An 18,644-nucleotide genomic window follows, 5' to 3' on the forward strand; every position below is an offset into this window, starting at 1 on the left:
CCAGAAACGGTCGACGACCAGCCACCTTGCTCGACATTTAGTCGACATTTTAATATCAAATAGTCAAAAGATTTGGTTACATGGAGCATCCAGCTAACCCACTCCAGTTACATGTAATTTGTTAGTCATAGGTTATATCCCGAGATGTTCAAGTTTTATCGGGTAAACTGTGCATAGGTGATTTTTTGCAAAATTTTGCTTGGAAAATGATTGAGACTAAATAATTCGACGATAAAATCCTGAGACCGCAGGTCGAAGGATTTTTTCCAAAGAATTATTTAGTCGAAACCATTTGCCTAAAAGAAAAATTTTGCAAAAAACCTACCAATGCACATTTTACGTGATAAAACGTGAACGCCGAGGGGTATATGTCAAGATTATTTCCTGAAAACTCACATTTTAGTTTATTAACAAGAAAACACCATAGTTAGAACACAAATACTAAACTAAACGTGATGAAATTAATGATAATATTGAACTCACCCCAGCAGATGACAGATTTTCGTTCAGCCATGTATATTTTTGTTTACATTTCAAATTGACAATCATACGTCAAAATATTTTAATTTATGTAATTATTTAATGAAAACTACGTTACAGTGCTTTATTAATTGTTAATATTGAAGAAGATAACTTAAATTTTATAAGTGTCTAAATCCCGTTTTGTTTAATATCAAATTTTCTTCAAAAAACGTATTCGAAAAAGGTAGGTGGTGTTTAATCACTGTTAAATTTTAGCAGCCAGGGATTTAATCAGTATAAAACGGTTTCCATTGGTGGAACTAGAAAGGTTCTCGGAATTTGATTGGCTGCTGGTACAATGAAGGAAATAATCATTATTATCACACCATAATTGTTCCAAGTGTCACCTGACATTAAGTATAACAAAGAACTAGCGTTATAAGCCAAAGTTAAGTTAAGTGTGGTTCAGACTGTGAAGATACAGGTGTCACTGTCTGAACCACACTAAACTCAAGCTTGACACAATAATTGTCAATATCTCAGGAGAATAATCATCATTTCTAATATTAGTCTATATTATCCACTCTACAAAGCAATTAGAAGGGCTGAATTGAATCCAAATTACATTTGTGTACGCTCTCGATTGATAAAGAACTGTTTTGGGGGCAACCGAAAAAAGAAACAAATCAGATGAATCTGGTGGTCGTTACACCATATTCGTTTCGCTTTTGGACAAGAAAAGAAAATTCCAGTTCTTTGATTAACAAATCTTTTTTTGCGACGATATTCTGTGTCAGCTTTTTGGCAAGTATTCATGCCTTGATGTGCCCCCATCAACTTTTTGTGTTCTTCAAAGGGACATGGATTTAAGGTCTTGTATTATTCTCTTCAAAAAGCAATTTTAATCGATTGCAACCCAATCTCGACGTTGATTTTGTCTTCAATACTATTCAACTTATGAGAATTAAAAACTCGTTCTTTACAGCTATTTTCAAGTCGATCGAGGAGAAAATGATGGTGCTAAATTAGCTGAATTTAAACCTCTTTGAATAAGTTACTAATCACCGTGGCTCATCCTAATGCTAATCTATCATAATATCAAAACAAACGGATTCAAATCTACATTTGTCTTCTGTCAATTTTCTTCAAAAATAGTTAATTTGTAGTTTATTATCAAAATTTCGTCATCTTCTTTGAGTTATTCATACAATTTACCATTTTCTTTGCTTTTTCCCAACTAGTTTCATAAGAAGCTATTGATGGACCATGTTAAATTGTCCATAGGAAAGCAAAGGTAACAACCGAGAAAAGTGATAAAATTAATACTGCAATGATGTTGACAGATATAATGGAGAAAAATTGATGATCTGTGTAAGTTCATATGACAGTTGGTCACGTGACCATTGTGACAGAAATCCTGATTGGTCAGGTTCTCTAGAGCTAGACAAATTGACATAATAAAAACGATTATAAACTTTGTTTGCTCTCTTTTCTTATGCTCAATTTCGAATGGGCAACTTTACATTTTTTTTCACACGTGATCAAATCCTAAACACGAAAATAAACATAAACTACAATTTCAGTTCCGCCTTCCTCGACAGTTGACGTTTCGGTTAAAATTGATATAAGACATACGTCCATGCATTCTGTCTCACTCAATTCACTATAAACACAAGAGAGATAGGACACATGTCCCTTTGTACGTCACAGATATATTTTTCTGCGTCTCTTCTAATTCCCGTACGTAAAACACATTTTTGGTTTACGACCCTATTCAACCATTACCAAAAATATAACTAAATTGAGCTTCCAGTTAAGCTTTGAAAACTAATCAATCAAATACTGTAAGAGAAACTTAGTTTGGCAGGTTTGTTTTTGGTTTATTAACAAGAAACGTTTTTGGCATGTTCCATTATTATTATTTAATTTATTGAAAAAGTTTTTAGCAAAGGACCACTCTGTATTAAGAACAAATTTAAGAAGTTTTAGAAAAGATTTCAAAGGTCGTTTTCTAGATTATTCATAAAATAACTTGAACAGATATCAGTTATGTTTGCCTTGTAATCAAATCTAATGAGTAAACATTGGATTTGTACACGAAATCTGTTTTAGGGACGGTTATAACACGAAACTCATTATGTAAATATGCATTTTGCTTCTCAAGCTGTCAAAATTAAACAATACAACTAGGAATGTACTTTGTTGAAATCGTAAAATAACTTTTGATATTTAAGTTACTTGACCTAACTTAATGTAGTTTAGTAGGGCGCTAACTGTGCCGTGAATCTTTGGTACCGATGTTAGGGTAGGTACACAAAACAGGGTACACACAAGAGCGACATCCTGTAGATTAGGCTCGGAACACACAAGGAGGCCTGTTTTCCGGCCGTCGAGGAGGTTATCAGCCAGGCTGAGTAAATCTTGCTGGTGTTTATGGAGAAGGCAACAGAAAAAGTGACACCATGTGTTAATAGTCGCCCGGGCATATGTCGTGTTTACATTATAGTTTATACCGTACCTGGGTTTGTTTATTTACGCGCGCGTTTTGTATGGAACGCGAAGAGCACTCTGTGTGTTACACGTTATCTTATCAGGCGACTGTAATCGACAGAAATGTATGTACCCGACACTGAGGAGACTCAAAAGAGCGAGAAACGAGGCGTTTTTGACGGTTTTTCCCTGGCCCTTAAGTGCACGCGAGCTTTTTGAATAATACAAAAATTGGAGTGAATACCCGCGATGATACATTATGGGAACGGCCTCTCTATTACTTATTCACCACCCTTTTGCTTTATACATCAAACTTGTATTCACCCTTCAGATGGGGTGGAGGGCAAACATTGTCTGCCACTAGCACACAAACGCCCTACTGACAAATATTTATATTATTAGTAATGTTTCTTACATTTTATTCAATTAGTTTTGTCAGAATGTCTCTTTCAGTAGTCGTGGAAGTTACTTTGAAACTCAGGAACGTCACCTGACCACCGATGACGAGATGTGGTATATGAATGCATTTTATTATTATTCCTGCATTACTCAAGAAAACTGTCTTTTGCAAGTGTTTGCAAATTGTGATTTTCAAGGGGATGCCCTTGATGGCGTCACATGTAATGTTGGATATCAGCTCCACTGCAGTGATGATGATGCAGACTAGAACTAGACGAAAGAATTCAACTAGGCACAGATTGACTACGAACCAGCCAAATTCAGCGTCCAATGTAGTCCCAACAGACGTAGAATGGCTCAAAAGTCTTCACAATATTTGTACTCTAGTTGCAAATCCTTGTAATTGAGCTTCTTTTCAGCTTCCTTCTATAAATGATCAAATGATACGTATAATGCAAGTTTTCTGTTTCTTGTTCTTAATGTTGGCGGTCATCGCCAGTTTGGACTTAAGTATCCCCTATGATGGTGATTCTGATGACAACTAGATCTGGAGTATGTTCATGCCATTTCTCTTTCACGTATATACCATATTCTTTACAAATGCTCCTGTGCAGATGGGATGCAACTGTATTAAGGCGGTCTAGACAAGTAGTACTGGTTTTTATACCTATCTATCCTCTTCCTCCTGTCTTTCTAGGTATGTATAAACAATCGATATCGGCTCTATTTCTAATTGAAGCTTGGTTTTCATTTTTTGATGTTGGTATGGCACACTGTGGTATGTTTTCCTTTAGTAAATCTTACTGTATGTGAATGTTGTCGCTTGCTTATTGTAATTGTTATTATTACTATTAATTATGGTATCAACTGTAAGTGGAAGACTCACTCAGGCAGTTGCTAACCAAGCTTAAAAGGTGAGAGTAGACTGAATTGGGATCTGAACCGAGCTGGAATGAACGCAATTACCGGTCGGGCCATTAAACTAAATAAGCGTAACAAAAGAACCGATTGGCGAATGACGAGAACCGTGCAATCTGCATCCCCATGTTAAACAAAAAAAAAGCGGAACGTTCGAGTAATAAAATCTGGGTTCTCCGGTCCCACACATGACGAAGTGGCCCTCTGAAAGCGAACACCGACCGTCTGCGGCGGTTTTTTTTCTCCCCGAGATGTTGAGAACGCAAACAGAACAAAACGAAAAACCCTCCTCATCCTCGATGGGTGATTCAAGGAATTCTAGTCCGATGACCCAGACAATGGGCAGATTTTTAGATCGATTCGGTCGCGAAGGTCCCGGCCCAAAATTATACGGTCCGATAATGTATCGCTTTATAATACTGGACTGATCGTATCATTAAGCAGTCGCGGAATGGGTTTTCGGGACCGATCAAGGTAAAGACGAGATTCCGACCGGCCTGATCTTTATGAGCAAAGGGAGTCAACTTAATTGATCTACTTTGGGCGTCAATGCTGACAGGTTTGCAAGGAACCTTGCAATTTCATTGTGCACGAGACCGTGCTGCATTACACGACCATGAACTATTTGCAGCGCTGACTGTTGTTATCGGTCGACTTTTACGGATTCCCGCTACTAATTAGCGTTCTTTTAACATATAACAGCTGATACCACACCGGATCAATGAGTTTATTTATTTATTTATATACTTATCGCCTGCCTGACTCGGACAATGCGAGTAGCAGTGACCTGAACTTATCCAGTATGCTGGCACATAAATAAGTTCTCACGCCGCGCCCTTATCGCACCAGGAACCTTTCTAGGGTGGGACGACGGTTCAAAAACCTCCTTCCTTCCTGAACAAATCAATTCGAATTAAAGCTAAATTGAAATGCAGCTCTCGGCTTAAACAGCGCGTAATAGGCGTGCACTTCCCACACGCGGATCCGCGTCCAGATGAAATTGTACGCGTAAATACGAGCCGGTTAACGTGACAATGGCCCCAGCTCGAACAACGAAAATTAACTCTTTTACTGTCCCGGGTCTTAATAATGCCGTTCGATTTATTCTATCAACGCATAATCGGGCTTGTTTCGATGTTAAAAAATGCTTTGTCCTCTCCAGCCACTGTTGATGTCTCTATGGTCTGCTGATACTCGTCTATCACTGTCAAGGTTTTTGATGTATGAAGCGTATTTTTGTCCTTTAGTGGCTAATATTTGCAACACTGTCCAATGCATCTCAATGATACTCTACTGAGCAGAACTAACCAACCTAGCGTCGTCAGATAACTTTTGATTAAAGATGCAAAGTTAGTATTATCTACATATTTCAAACAGAACAACAAAGCTTACACTTGTCACTCGTTCGACGAAGATTTCCAAAGGAACGAATCTGACAAATAACAACTTCGCCAACATTACTTGGACATAACTCCTAGACACCCTAGAAAGCTCTTCTGCATACAAAACTACTTTTCTCATCAAAACCTTCCATTATCACTTTGACTGATCGTTGAAAGTCCCTCATTAGAACTTTGTCAAATTAGTGCATCTGAATGTCAGCTGTCTTTTCATAACTCTCTCTTCATTTTTTGGCATGCCAACATTGTCTTCAGGAATATGCCATGTTACAGGAGTTCAATCTTTTTCCTTGAAATCAACTAGCGCTTGTCTAAAAGGCATTTAATATCACAAGTCGGAGGTGTAATAATATACTTAATGGACGGGATGATTACATTATTTAAGGCGTAAACCACCCGAGGCTCATCAGCCACGACGGAACCAACGATTCCCATGGCGCTATATGCAAAATTCCCGGGTACCAACTAATGCGTGATCGTAAATATCGGCGGTGCCGCAAACTTTAATTTCCATAATAATCCTCCTAGACGGCGCTCAGAGCTTTTTATTTCTGATCGGCGACCACGGGTAGCGGCAACCATCTAGACTTCCTGTGCCGGCTCTACGGCGCTACGACTTCCCCATGTCGATGAATACGACGTGAAAATAACATAAAAACGATCGAAGAGTGAAAGAAATCGGTATTTTGCGTGCCCTGATGGTACCTCTACGATTGGGTTACTTGGGAAGTTTACGGTTTCACCGGTACCACCCAATTTGATTTGTTTACGTCGGGGATTGCATTACTTTTACAATATGTCGTGCCTGAAAAGAGGAACCTCAGTCTTATTAAACGGTTGATAAAGTTAAAAAAATCACTGTGACACTATAAATATTTACCAAAGGTCTTACATATTAATTTTCTCAACAAAAATAATCCAAAAACAACTTTGTTTCATTGTTAAATTGTTTAAACAGGATATTTCAGTTACTATCAAAGTACCTTCTCTCCCAAAAACAACATTTCTATGAGAAATTTAGAGTTGCAATAATCACATGACGATAACTGATGAGATAATCTAACAATCTCCGTTAATGTTTTGTTTCAAAAATAAATTAATACCTCACTGATACCGCAACATAATACTTAATAAACCTATTATTGTTACTAGTTTAGTAGGTTAAGATGGTTAGGATATGAGCAAAAATTGTATGCCAGAATGGAAAAAATAGGATTTTTAAGCAAAGGAATGCAAAATGCAGTAAATTATGAAAAATTAAACACACTTGGAAGCTAATTTTAAATGTCTTGGAATCAAATTTTGGTTTTCCACAAACCTACTCTTAAACGTCTTAAACATTGATTTGTTGTCATATAATGTAGTAGATTAGATATCAAATACTTGCTAAAACAATAAAAAAAATTACATTATTGCTAAGCTGCTCTCAATTTAGAATTCTTTTACTTTTATTGACTACTCAATAAAAATTTACTTAGTAATCTCCAGTAAACTCAAAACAATTACAGTCAAGAACATAGCCGATTAATATTGAAGAATTAAAAAAATTTAACAAAAACACTTTACATGCACAAAATCTTGATAGAACTGATTAATTAGTTGGCACATGGATCAGCATACAAAAATCAAGGGCATCCAATCATTACCGATTTTTCAATGAATATCTTAATACTATTGTGACAAAGTATACAGCCAGTCAATAATAATTAGATATGTGCATCTACTTATGTAAATATTTTTGTGAAAATAACTGATAAATAGGTATGCTTTTAATCAGTTTGTTTCAAAACTTTTCTTGAACAAAATATGTAAAACTTAAAATATTAATGTAAAAGATACAGCATCAATGTAGCAGACAGTCGATCAGACATTTGGAAAGGTTTTAGTAAAAAAAAAGATTTACAATACTTCTAGTAAAATGAACATTGCTGTTTAACCTCATGTTTAACTTAGTAATTTTCATAATTTAGTCTTTTAAGTTTAGTTATTTAATGCACATACATCATTCTTAATATGCAAGATTTAGTCAAGATATTAGTGTATTCTTAGGTGGTTTAAGTATTTTCCAAAACTATATTAATACACCATAAAAGAGTAATGATTTAAAAGAACAATAAAAGAATGAGTTGAAAAGGAAATAATTGATACAATTTCTAAATCATGAAATCATAAAAATGTCAATTGCATGATCCATTGTAATGGTCAAGACTATAAAGGCATCACAAACCCTAATCAAAAACCAAACATTAGTGTAAAGTCAAATCAAGGGGTAGTTTTACTTTAAATTTGATGAACAATAAACTTAAAAAAATTAGATGACAATGAGAAAAATATGACAAATATCGAAGCTAATATCAGAAAACAAAAATGAAACGCTGACAACCAACCTACAAAATCAATAAAAATAAGATAAAGCAGCATACTGCTCTGAAAATGGTTTGTTCTGTTAAATACATTTGACTTAACTTAACTTTTATGTAATCTTTTGAAATTACAACAAACTTTGTCATTTTTCTTGAATTTAATGGTTGAAATGAAGTCAGAGTTGATTAGCAAAATAATGAAAATAAAAAGTGAATTTTCTCTCAACTTACATACTCGGTTTAAAAATAACCTCAGAAATAATATACCTATTCATTCGACAGGTAGTAAGTACCAAAAGTCATCCAAAAATTGTGGGTAATGTTAGTTATAAATTCCTTCATTAATTCAATAGTTAGTTTGCTAATTTGGCTCAAGTTGCAGATCATACATTAACCTACAACAAAGGCTACAACTCCAGAAACAACCAATTGTACAGGTAGAAACTATGTAGGTACTTATTTACACCTTAAAAATAGTTTTAGGCACATTAATTAGTGTGGTTCTAGTGTTATTTTCACACCAACATACCTGACTTTTGAGGCACTAGAAATAAACTTACAACAATCAGTTAAAAAGGAAAAGATTATGATGATGAATGAGATGATGATAAAAATTACCATTAAATATTGTAAGTAAGCTGAGAAACAAGCTAAGTGTCAAAGAACAATCCATATGGAGCTCCCAGGTAATCTTAAAAATCACCTTGAGAATCATAATATGTCAAGTCAAATGAGTAACACCATGAATGTTAGTAATAACCTGGGTAATAACATTATTAAGTTTGATTTCTAGTTCATTTTAAATTTAACTGTAAAAAAAAACCATTTTTGTAATTTTCACTATCTACATTAATAAAACATTTCTTTTTGAAAAGTCACGATTTTATGACACTTTGCATGTTTCTGTGTGGTAATTGAGTATTAACTAATAAAGTAAATAGTATGAGAAGTATTAGGTAACTCTCTTAGGTAATGAGGATATAAAGTCTGAACAGCAAAAACACAGTTTAGGATACAAGCCAATAAAAATACAGATTGTAATATTGACCACAATTCCATTAATTAATCAAGTAATTAATGTTATGTAGTAAAATATTGGTTAATTTATTATTGTGACCCATACCTACTTGAGTTACTTAAGTACTGTAATTCTGTTGAATTTATCTAGATAATCTAACCTAATTCATTTTTAATGAAAGTTACACTTTAGGAGTGAGTGAGATAAGGATGTGCCAATATGACAAGAAAGAGATAATAACTGATCCAACCAAATAACTGAAAAACTGTTACATTGTTACATCTTCTTAAAGAATTCTTATTAGTTAGGTATCACTAGTATTATTTCTGCAAGAAAAAATCCAGAGTTATAGGAATTCTACTACTACTGGAGAATATGCATTTGTCCAGTTTGGAAACAGACATGTATTATCTTGTGTATTATAATACAAAGATAAAATTTCATAAACTTAGACAAACTATTGATTTAAAACATTATAGACCTAACAGTAGGTAGGAGAGTAGATACAACTAGTTTGGTCCTGATAATAAAAATATTTACATAAAGTCCTACAGATCTCAATCTTATAGTTTTTTAGGAGAAAAATAGTTTATCATAATTTAATTCTTTCTTAGAAAGTTACAAATGGAAAACTGGTCATATAACTTGAAACAAATCATAAATCATAAATGAAGGGCTCGGGTGTAAAAAATGGTGTATAATGGAACATTTTCAAAACGAAATGGTATTAGGACACTTTTTTGTGTAGAAGGTATAAACGTATTTGAAAAGATTTTATCCTGTTTTTTTTTTTTCAAAATATATGATGTTAGTTAATAAGTTATTAATCATATAATGTGATTAACAGGCCTTTAATCCACGAGAAAAAATATACAGTGGAGGTGCAAGCCATCTTTTTGTTTCCTTTCTGCAGAAAATAAGAAATCTTCGTTAATACTTATCAAGGACTTACAAAATTCTCTGCAATTATGTATAATTTTCCTGGTTTAACCTACACTGAGTCGCGACTGACTTGTGTTTGTGCTTGTTATGATTTCATTTTACTTATTTCTTATTTCTTAAATTTACTTAAGTAATAAGTACAAGTAGGTACTATTTCATTTTTAGAAGTATTTCAGTAAACTACTTATTACTTTACTTGGTAAATTTTGGTACTAAGTAATCCAGCTGTGCCACAGATCTACACTTTCTATGGAGCTTTCTATAGTCTATTTAAAAACTAGAAGGAGCAAATAAAGAAGCCTGACATACACAAAGAAAAGTTACCAAACAAAATCCCTAGATTTGATTTATAAGTTTGAGTGACATTGGCATAAGTTTTTTGATAAAATGTGAATGAGTGTTGGCAAATTGCCCCATAAAGGGAGCAGAATCCATATTCCTCTAGTTAGATAGGGGATTCAGGAAGGAAGAAAATGTGAATGAGGTTAAGTTAAGACAATTGTGATGCAACAAGAAACAGATTGACAGTGATTACACTAAAAATTCAAATGGTGGCGGAGCCAGTTTTTCATACAGCCAACTGACCAATCACATTCGATCACTATTGCCAATCTAATTCCTCGCCTAATTTACATTCACTGAAGAATGTCAACTTTAGGTATATGAAACATATACAGGGTAGTCCAATCCAAATTGAGTGCAGGATACTTGAAAAGTAGAAAGTTCATAAAAAATAAATGGCAAAGTGTCACATGCCCCAAGAAAAAAAATATCTTAATTAATAAACTAAAATAAAACTCATACGAAATTTGAAAAATGTTCAGACAAGTTCTCTTTCATTTTCTAGGGAAAAAGTATGGGCTATCACATGTGCCCCATCAGAACGATCTAAAATTACAAGAAATTTAAAGCTGTCAAACTTTTTGAACAGCCCCCATATTTGTCCAGTTATTTAAAAAAAAAACCTAAATGACCACTTCAAAATGGTGAACATGAATGCCAAATTTCATTTGAGTGACTTTTTTCCTCTGGGAATTAAAAATAAAAAAATGTTTTTAGTGGCTCACCTGTAAGGCTTGCTTTAAGGTAACTCTGTTAGGGGTCACTTTTTGACTACAGTTTAGGTATATGACACTTTGGAGTTTATTTTTAATATACTCTCCAGATTATCCTACAATCAATTTGAATCACCCTGTATACCTGTGCCATTGTAATTTATTTTACAAGCTGAGATAAAGTATTGATTTAAAACATTATAAACCCTCATACAGGGTATTCCAAATGTTTCAAAACTGTCTACTAAGACTCAAAGATGGAATTTTGGAATATCCTGGGAAATATCACATAAGGTTAAAAAATCTATCTGTTGATGATCTATTTAAGGTTTAACAAAGTTTTATCCAGCCAGTTTTGATAAATCTAAGTTTAAATTATGAAGAAAGAACAACAGGTTTCATTGTTGACTAAAAAACCTGTTAATATGAAATTAGAAGGTAATTTAGGGATGGTATTTTGATCTTTCAAAATAGGTTGACTTTTGTGTCAAACATTTATAACGTGTTAAGTTACATTGCAAAATGGATAGAAAATGCTCGAGAAAATGGTTCAATTAAATAAAAGAATGACTAACTTTTGATGGTCAGATATGGATATGATGACAGCAGACCTTCACATCTCCAGACACAAAAAATGTTCAATAATAAATTCCAGGATTGAAAATTCATATCTCTATCTACTGTATACATTTCTCATCTCTAATCCACCATCTAATTTAATGTTATTAGGTACTTTAGTCAACAATTAAACCTGTTGTTCTTGGTTCAGTGTTTAAACTCAGATTTCTCGAACCTGTCTGAATAAAACTTTGAAAAACCTTATTTGCTGATCCTATTACCCATCCATTTACAGTGATATTCCAAAATTCCATCTTTGTAGCTTTCACCTTATGGAAAAAAGGTAGACCATTTCGAAACATTTGGAATACCCTGTATAGACCTTATAGTAGAGTTTATGACAATTTATCCTTAGAAATTTACATATTTGCTACTAACTGACATGAAAAATTGTTACCAATACAGAAGACAAAATATTAAAATTCTATGAATAGGATAGATCTTCTGGTAGGCTCAAAATTTACACCGACATATTTAAGGGCACCCTAGACTAGATTTTCATTTGACTATGACATTTTGTACATGATCAGTCACAGTCAAATCATAACTTAGCCTAGGTGAACCTTAGGGTGCCCTTAATTATGTTGGTGCAATTAAACTTAAACAACTTAACCTAATTTATTTTTAATGAAACTGACACTTTAGGACTATTTAGGAGTGACTGGAGTAAAGTGAGATAAAAGGATGTGTGGATATGACAAGAGAGATAACAACTGATCTGACCATTTTGGTCAACTCATTTGTATTTTCTACCAGTTTCTAACCGCAAAACACTTTTTGTTGCTGTGTTTTTTAGACAGTCATGCTGGTGATAGTTGAAACAACAATTGAACTTACCTTGTCTGCCAACGATTTCGGCCACATGTTCTGAACTGGGCACCGGTACGCATTCGGTCATGTTTTGAGACTTTTTCGATCGTACCTCGTCCATTGGATTGGACAAGGGATTAACGAAGGCAGTGAGATCGGAAGTTGGATCGGGCTCCGTAACACCGCCAAGGGGCTCTAAACCGAGCATGGTGAGCTCGAGGGCGAGCTGTAAAGCCCTCTCGTCACCGATACCATTTGTTTTCTCCATATCCGTGAAGTAACTCGCGGGCATCTTTATACGTATTTTTTTTGTTGAGGTTATGATTGTCGATGATACTGCGGGGTATTTTCAGACACAACACATGCGACACGGGGGCGAGTTTTTGCGAGCACCGGAATCGAAAATGGTCGTTGATCGATCGCGGCGGACAACAACATAAAAAAAGCGACGTTGCAAGTTCTCGGGTTGTATGTGTGTGAATTTTTCGCTTAATAACCTAACTATAGACGCGCGTCACCTGGTAGAAAAATATATATTATACACGAACGACTCTGTTTGGCCGAAGATTTAAGTTTATATGTTTTTTTTTACTTATTACTTATGGGACTTGTGCCGGCAAACCGAACGCTCGCTCGGAACTGACTAAATTTTCGGGGAAGACAACCGGCATCGAACACCACCGTACCGGCGTGGTCTGGGCACATGTGCGCGCAAATGTGCGACGTTGCCGCTTGTTTTTTTGGTTATCAGCTGCTCGTTTTTCCCTGATAAAGTTACTCCCAGGGTGGTCCGCACTCACACCATCTACAGTGACGTTTTTATACTAAAAGTAGTGATGGGCGTCATTTTACCGTTTACTCTTTAACGGTACGTTAAAGTAAAATTCAGTGCCACAAGAAAATTCACCAATTTTACCAGTAAATTTATGGGGGGTCTTGGAAACATTAAGCATCCACGAGTTTGGTCACCAAATTTTTTTTGCATATAGATTACGGCTTCTATAGTCCCGAAAAAAAAGAAAATTTGCCGTAAAATCACAATTTTCTTAAAAAAACTCAAACCAAAAATTTACAATGATTTGGTGGAGGAACCACAAATTACCTTACTGCGATGTTGTCAAATATAGGCTTAAATACTAACTGTTACACAATGAGTTGTACAATTTATAAAAACAAGCTTTGCCACCTATACTAATCGGATATTTAGGCTACCAAACATATTTTTATGAATAAAAATAATAAAAATCAGTTCTGGCATCTGGCAACGTCGCATAATTCACAAAGGATAACTGATACTTGACAATATGTACGTCAACTTCAAATGTCATTCAATGTTCCTTCTAAGGTGCTTGTCAAAAATTCCAATATGGCGGGAATAGTTGTGACAGTTTGTATTGTGGAAATTGAGTTTTTTGAGGATTAGACGATTATTTTTACGGTTTAAAATAAAGACTTGAGGTTATTTGCGTAAGTTATTTTTGTTTGCTGCCGTTCATAAATTTTTCAAGCCACATTGTAACAGCAATTCAGGAAAAAGCCCAACCGTGTCAGGTGTTTACTTTACAAAAAACCGGATCTAACTCAACAGTGGTTGAACACTTTGAAGTGGGATGATTTTACTCCAACACTATACACAATGGTAGGTATAAGTGCTTTCTAGTACAGTAAACTTATTAGGTAGGTACTTGTTACATGCACAGGTAAGTGAGTTACATTTTAAAGCATCCTTCATTGTGAGAGCAACAAAAATAATTTTAAATGAAGGTTCTTGGTAATAACATAAGAACCATTTACTAGTTTTGCTTACCTAGTTTCAAGGATTTACAGATTGTCTTGTATTGAACAGTGTTTAAACTGCTGTGTGTTGTACTTTCCAGGACAAATGTTCTAACCAATTTGTTTAGGCTGGACTTGATTGTGTATAAAAAGCTCTATCTATACATATCTGGATCAGGAATGAACCTTTTCTTGATTTTTCACTCACAACTTGCAATCAACTACACGAAACAATTGAAAAAACAGCATGGTTTCAAAACTGTCAAATTCTTGTAAATGCCACTAAAAACCTTCCAAAAATTGCCAGAAACCTCTACAAGTCTCTTTGACCTTACTAACATTTCCCAAAGTATCAAATACTACTAAAAAGTTTCCGGAAATTGCTAGAAGCCTCTACAACAACTTTCTTTGACCCAATAGATGTATGTAAATATTACTACCTTTACCTATTAAAAATTACCAACAGTTTGTACAAGTCTCTTTGACCTTGCAAAAATTTTCCAAACAAGAATCAAGTGACGATTCTAAATACTACTAAACATTTTGCAAGAACTTCCAGAAGCCTCTACAAGTCTCTGGTGGGATAATTGAAGTTTAGACTGTACTATTTAATGTGCTACAAGCTATTTATTAAGTGTTTGCAGTCCAAAAAATTATTGATATGCTTTGTGGTGTTCAAGTGGAAATTCTAGTGTAGGTTCAACCATTCAGCTGATTTCTTGAAAATGTGGTAATTGATAATATTAACTAAACCAATTTCAAATGACTTCTTATTGTGGTCCAAATTTGCTTAAAAAAATTGCAGCTTATTGCCAGAACTTGAATGTGGAATTTATAATTTATAGTTTTAACAAAGATATCAAAACCAGTGACGTAGTTTTTTTAAAAAAAATTTAAATGTCTGGCAACGTCGCATAATTCACAGAGGATAACATACTTGACAATATGTACGTCAACTTCAGATGTCAAAAAAAAATTGCCCAAATTTGTGGATGCTTAATCTTTACAAGACCCTTTATGGGTATAATTAAAATTTGCTTGAAAGATATAATTTGTCTTTCATGGCTGTCAGTAATAATTTGAAAAGTCATAAATCTGAATCACTACAATTTTCATGCATCCCCTGTATAATAGCCGCACTGACAGACTGTGAAACCTTCCAGGGGGCCTATTCTTGAAAGCAGGGAACGGAATTATCAAGCGAAATGTTCATAGAATGTGACAGAAGAAGCTGACAATGGCGAGTTCCTGTCACATTCTACAGACCTTTCTCTTGATAACTCCCTTCCCTCCTTCCCTCGTTTCAAGAATATGCACCCTGGGACTAGTTTTTGCTCCCTTTCAGTTCGAAACTTTCACCGTTTTCGAATTATTACCAACAACTAGTAGTTCAGTTGAACTTGTGATTTGAAATTTAAACTTGGTTGTTTTTGGGAGTTCAGGGAGGTTAAACCACTCAAATTAACCGTCTTGAGCTCCTATTTTTAGTTATATTGAGCAAAAAAATGTATCTGAAAAATTGTGTGCAGGGTGATCAAAAACAGTAAATCATCATACTTTTCATATACGCCCTGTATACTGCAAGCAAAAACGGTCCTGGAAATTTACAGTGTTGGGTTAAGGGGTTGATTACGAACATTTTTGGTCCCTTAGAATTTTTTTGTAACTTTTACCGTTTTCGAGTTATTTATCAAAAACTGTTTGGTGCAACTTACAAATCAGTGAAATTGTAATTTGAAATTTGAATACTGTTTAGGACAGTCAGGGACAAAATCCTCTGTAAAACCCACTTTGAGTAACCGAATCATGTTTTTAAGCACATTTTTGGAATTCTTATTAGATTTTCTATCTAATGACATACAAAACATTACAAAATCTGATAAACTCTTGAAGAAAAGTGGTGTCAAAGTAAAGACAGTTTGAAAGGACAGTTAAGGACCAAATCGCCTGTAAAACCCACTTTGAGTAACCGAATCATGTTTTTAAGTACATTTTTGGAATTCTTATTAGATTTTCTATCTAATGACATAAAAAACATTACAAAATCTGATAAACTCTTGAAGAAAAGTGGTGTCAAAGTAAAGACAGTTTGAAAGGCCAGTTAAGGACCAAATCGCCTGTAAAACCCACTTTGAGTAACCGAATCATGTTTTTAAGTACATTTTTGGAATTCTTATTAGATTTTCTATCTAATGACATAAAAAACATTACAAAATCTGATAAACTCTTGAAGAAAAGTGGTGTCAAAGTAAAGACAGTTTGAAAGGACAGTTAAGGACCAAATCGCCTGTAAAACCCACTTTGAGTAACCGAATCATGTTTTTAAGTACATTTTTGGAATTCTTATTAGATTTTCTATCTAATGACATAAAAAACATTACAAAATCTGATAAACTCTTGAAGAAAAGTGGTGTCAAAGTAAAGACAGTTTGAAAGGACAGTTAAGGACCAAATCGCCTGTAAAACCCACTTTGAGTAACCGAATCATGTTTTTAAGTACATTTTTGGAATTCTTATTAGATTTTCTATCTAATGACATAAAAAACATTACAAAATCTGATAAACTCTTGAAGAAAAGTGGTGTCAAAGTAAAGACAGTTTGAAAGGCCAGTTAAGGACCAAATCGCCTGTAAAACCCACTTTGAGTAACCGAATCATGTTTTTAAGTACATTTTTGGAATTCTTATTAGATTTTCTATCTAATGGCATACAAAACATTACAAAATCTGATAAACTCTTGAAGAAAAGTGGTGTCAAAGTAAAGACAGTTTGAAAGGACAGTTAAGGACCAAATCGCCTGTAAAACCCACTTTGAGTAACCGAATCATGTTTTTAAGTACATTTTTGGAATTCTTATTAGATTTTCTATCTAATGACATAAAAAACATTACAAAATCTGATAAACTCTTGAAGAAAAGTGGTGTCAAAGTAAAGACAGTTTGAAAGGACAGTTAAGGACCAAATCGCCTGTAAAACCCACTTTGAGTAACCGAATCATGTTTTTAAGTACATTTTTGGAATTCTTATTAGATTTTCTATCTAATGGCATACAAAACATTACAAAATCTGATAAACTCTTGAAGAAAAGTGGTGTTAAAGTAAAGACAGTTTGAAAGGCCAGTTAAGGACCAAATCGCCTGTAAAACCCACTTTGAGTAACCGAATCATGTTTTTAAGTACATTTTTGGAATTCTTATTAGATTTTCTATCTAATGACATAAAAAACATTACAAAATCTGATAAACTCTTGAAGAAAAGTGGTGTCAAAGTAAAGACAGTTTGAAAGGCCAGTTAAGGACCAAATCGCCTGTAAAACCCACTTTGAGTAACCGAATCATGTTTTTAAGTACATTTTTGGAATTCTTATTAGATTTTCTATCTAATGGCATAAAAAACATTACAAAATCTGATAAACTCTTGAAGAAAAGTGGTGTCAAAGTAAAGACAGTTTGAAAGGACAGTTAAGGACCAAATCGCCTGTAAAACCCACTTAGAGTGAGAAAATTACGGTTTTAAGCACATTTTTGGAATCCTCATTAAATTTCCTATCCAATCGCTTGAAAAAATATTACAAAATTTGGCACAGTCAGGGAGAAAAGCGGTGTCAAAATTTGAACGTTCAGAAACACAGTATTTATAATTTACTGGTAATTCACTCATCCCTAACTAACTAAAAGACTTTTACTGTTGTGGCGACATTGACAGTTGTATTTTGACAGTTATTATTCGCTATCCATTACGACTAATTACAATTTGACGATACAAAAATAAAATCTGATATGATAAATAGAGATGGGATCCTGAAAACACCTGGTGCATATTATTGCACCGAGTTGGGTGTTTATGGTGGGTGCATTCATATGTCAATTGTCAAATGAAGAGATTTTTAATTAATTAATTTTTAGTCACTGACTACTATTTTATCTATTTTTTATAACATTAATTGTTTTATCTTGTTAACGTTTGAACTTTGACTGTTTTTTAGGGTCACGTGACTGTTTCATTTAATTTGAATGTTGTCAGTTCAAATTAACCTTTACGCAACATTTTCAATGTTCAAAACTGCTTTAATATTTTTAAAACTCATTTTTTTTTTAATTTGAACTTCGACACAATCAGCTAGAGATGGGTTTTCACCTGGTTTGTTTATTTTTAAGGGTTTAATCCATCGAAACCCTGAAAAAACTTCTAACGTACAAATAATGTAAACAACAATTACTTTATAGATGACAGTTGACCACACTCTAACTCACACCATCTACAGTGACGTTTTTATACTAACGACAGTCATGACATTGACAGTTCCGCCATGTTCAGGCTAAACGAATCGTCATTGGACAGTTATTATTCAGTTATATTACAATGCTAAAACATGATACCAACAGCTAGAGAT

The 18,644-nt window shown here is 34.1% G+C and overlaps 1 protein-coding gene across 1 annotated transcript in view; it reads right to left on the reverse strand.

Annotated features, from left to right (window-relative positions):
- The window catches only part of LOC145740315 (RNA-binding protein MEX3B), a 50,056-nt gene extending 36,891 nt beyond the window's left edge, over positions 1 to 13,165 (reverse strand). The window contains exon 1 of the mRNA XM_081995780.1: positions 12,503 to 13,165. Within this exon, the coding sequence (XP_081851906.1) occupies positions 12,503 to 12,767 (265 nt within the window). The 5' untranslated portion in view covers positions 12,768 to 13,165. The remainder of the gene's footprint in view (positions 1 to 12,502) is intronic.
- Between the last annotated feature and the right edge of the window lie 5,479 nt (positions 13,166 to 18,644).

This window comes from Ips typographus, linkage group LG1, assembly GCF_016097725.1.
Source record: "Ips typographus isolate SLU linkage group LG1, UJ_Ityp_2.0, whole genome shotgun sequence".
NCBI lineage: Eukaryota > Metazoa > Arthropoda > Insecta > Coleoptera > Curculionidae > Ips > Ips typographus.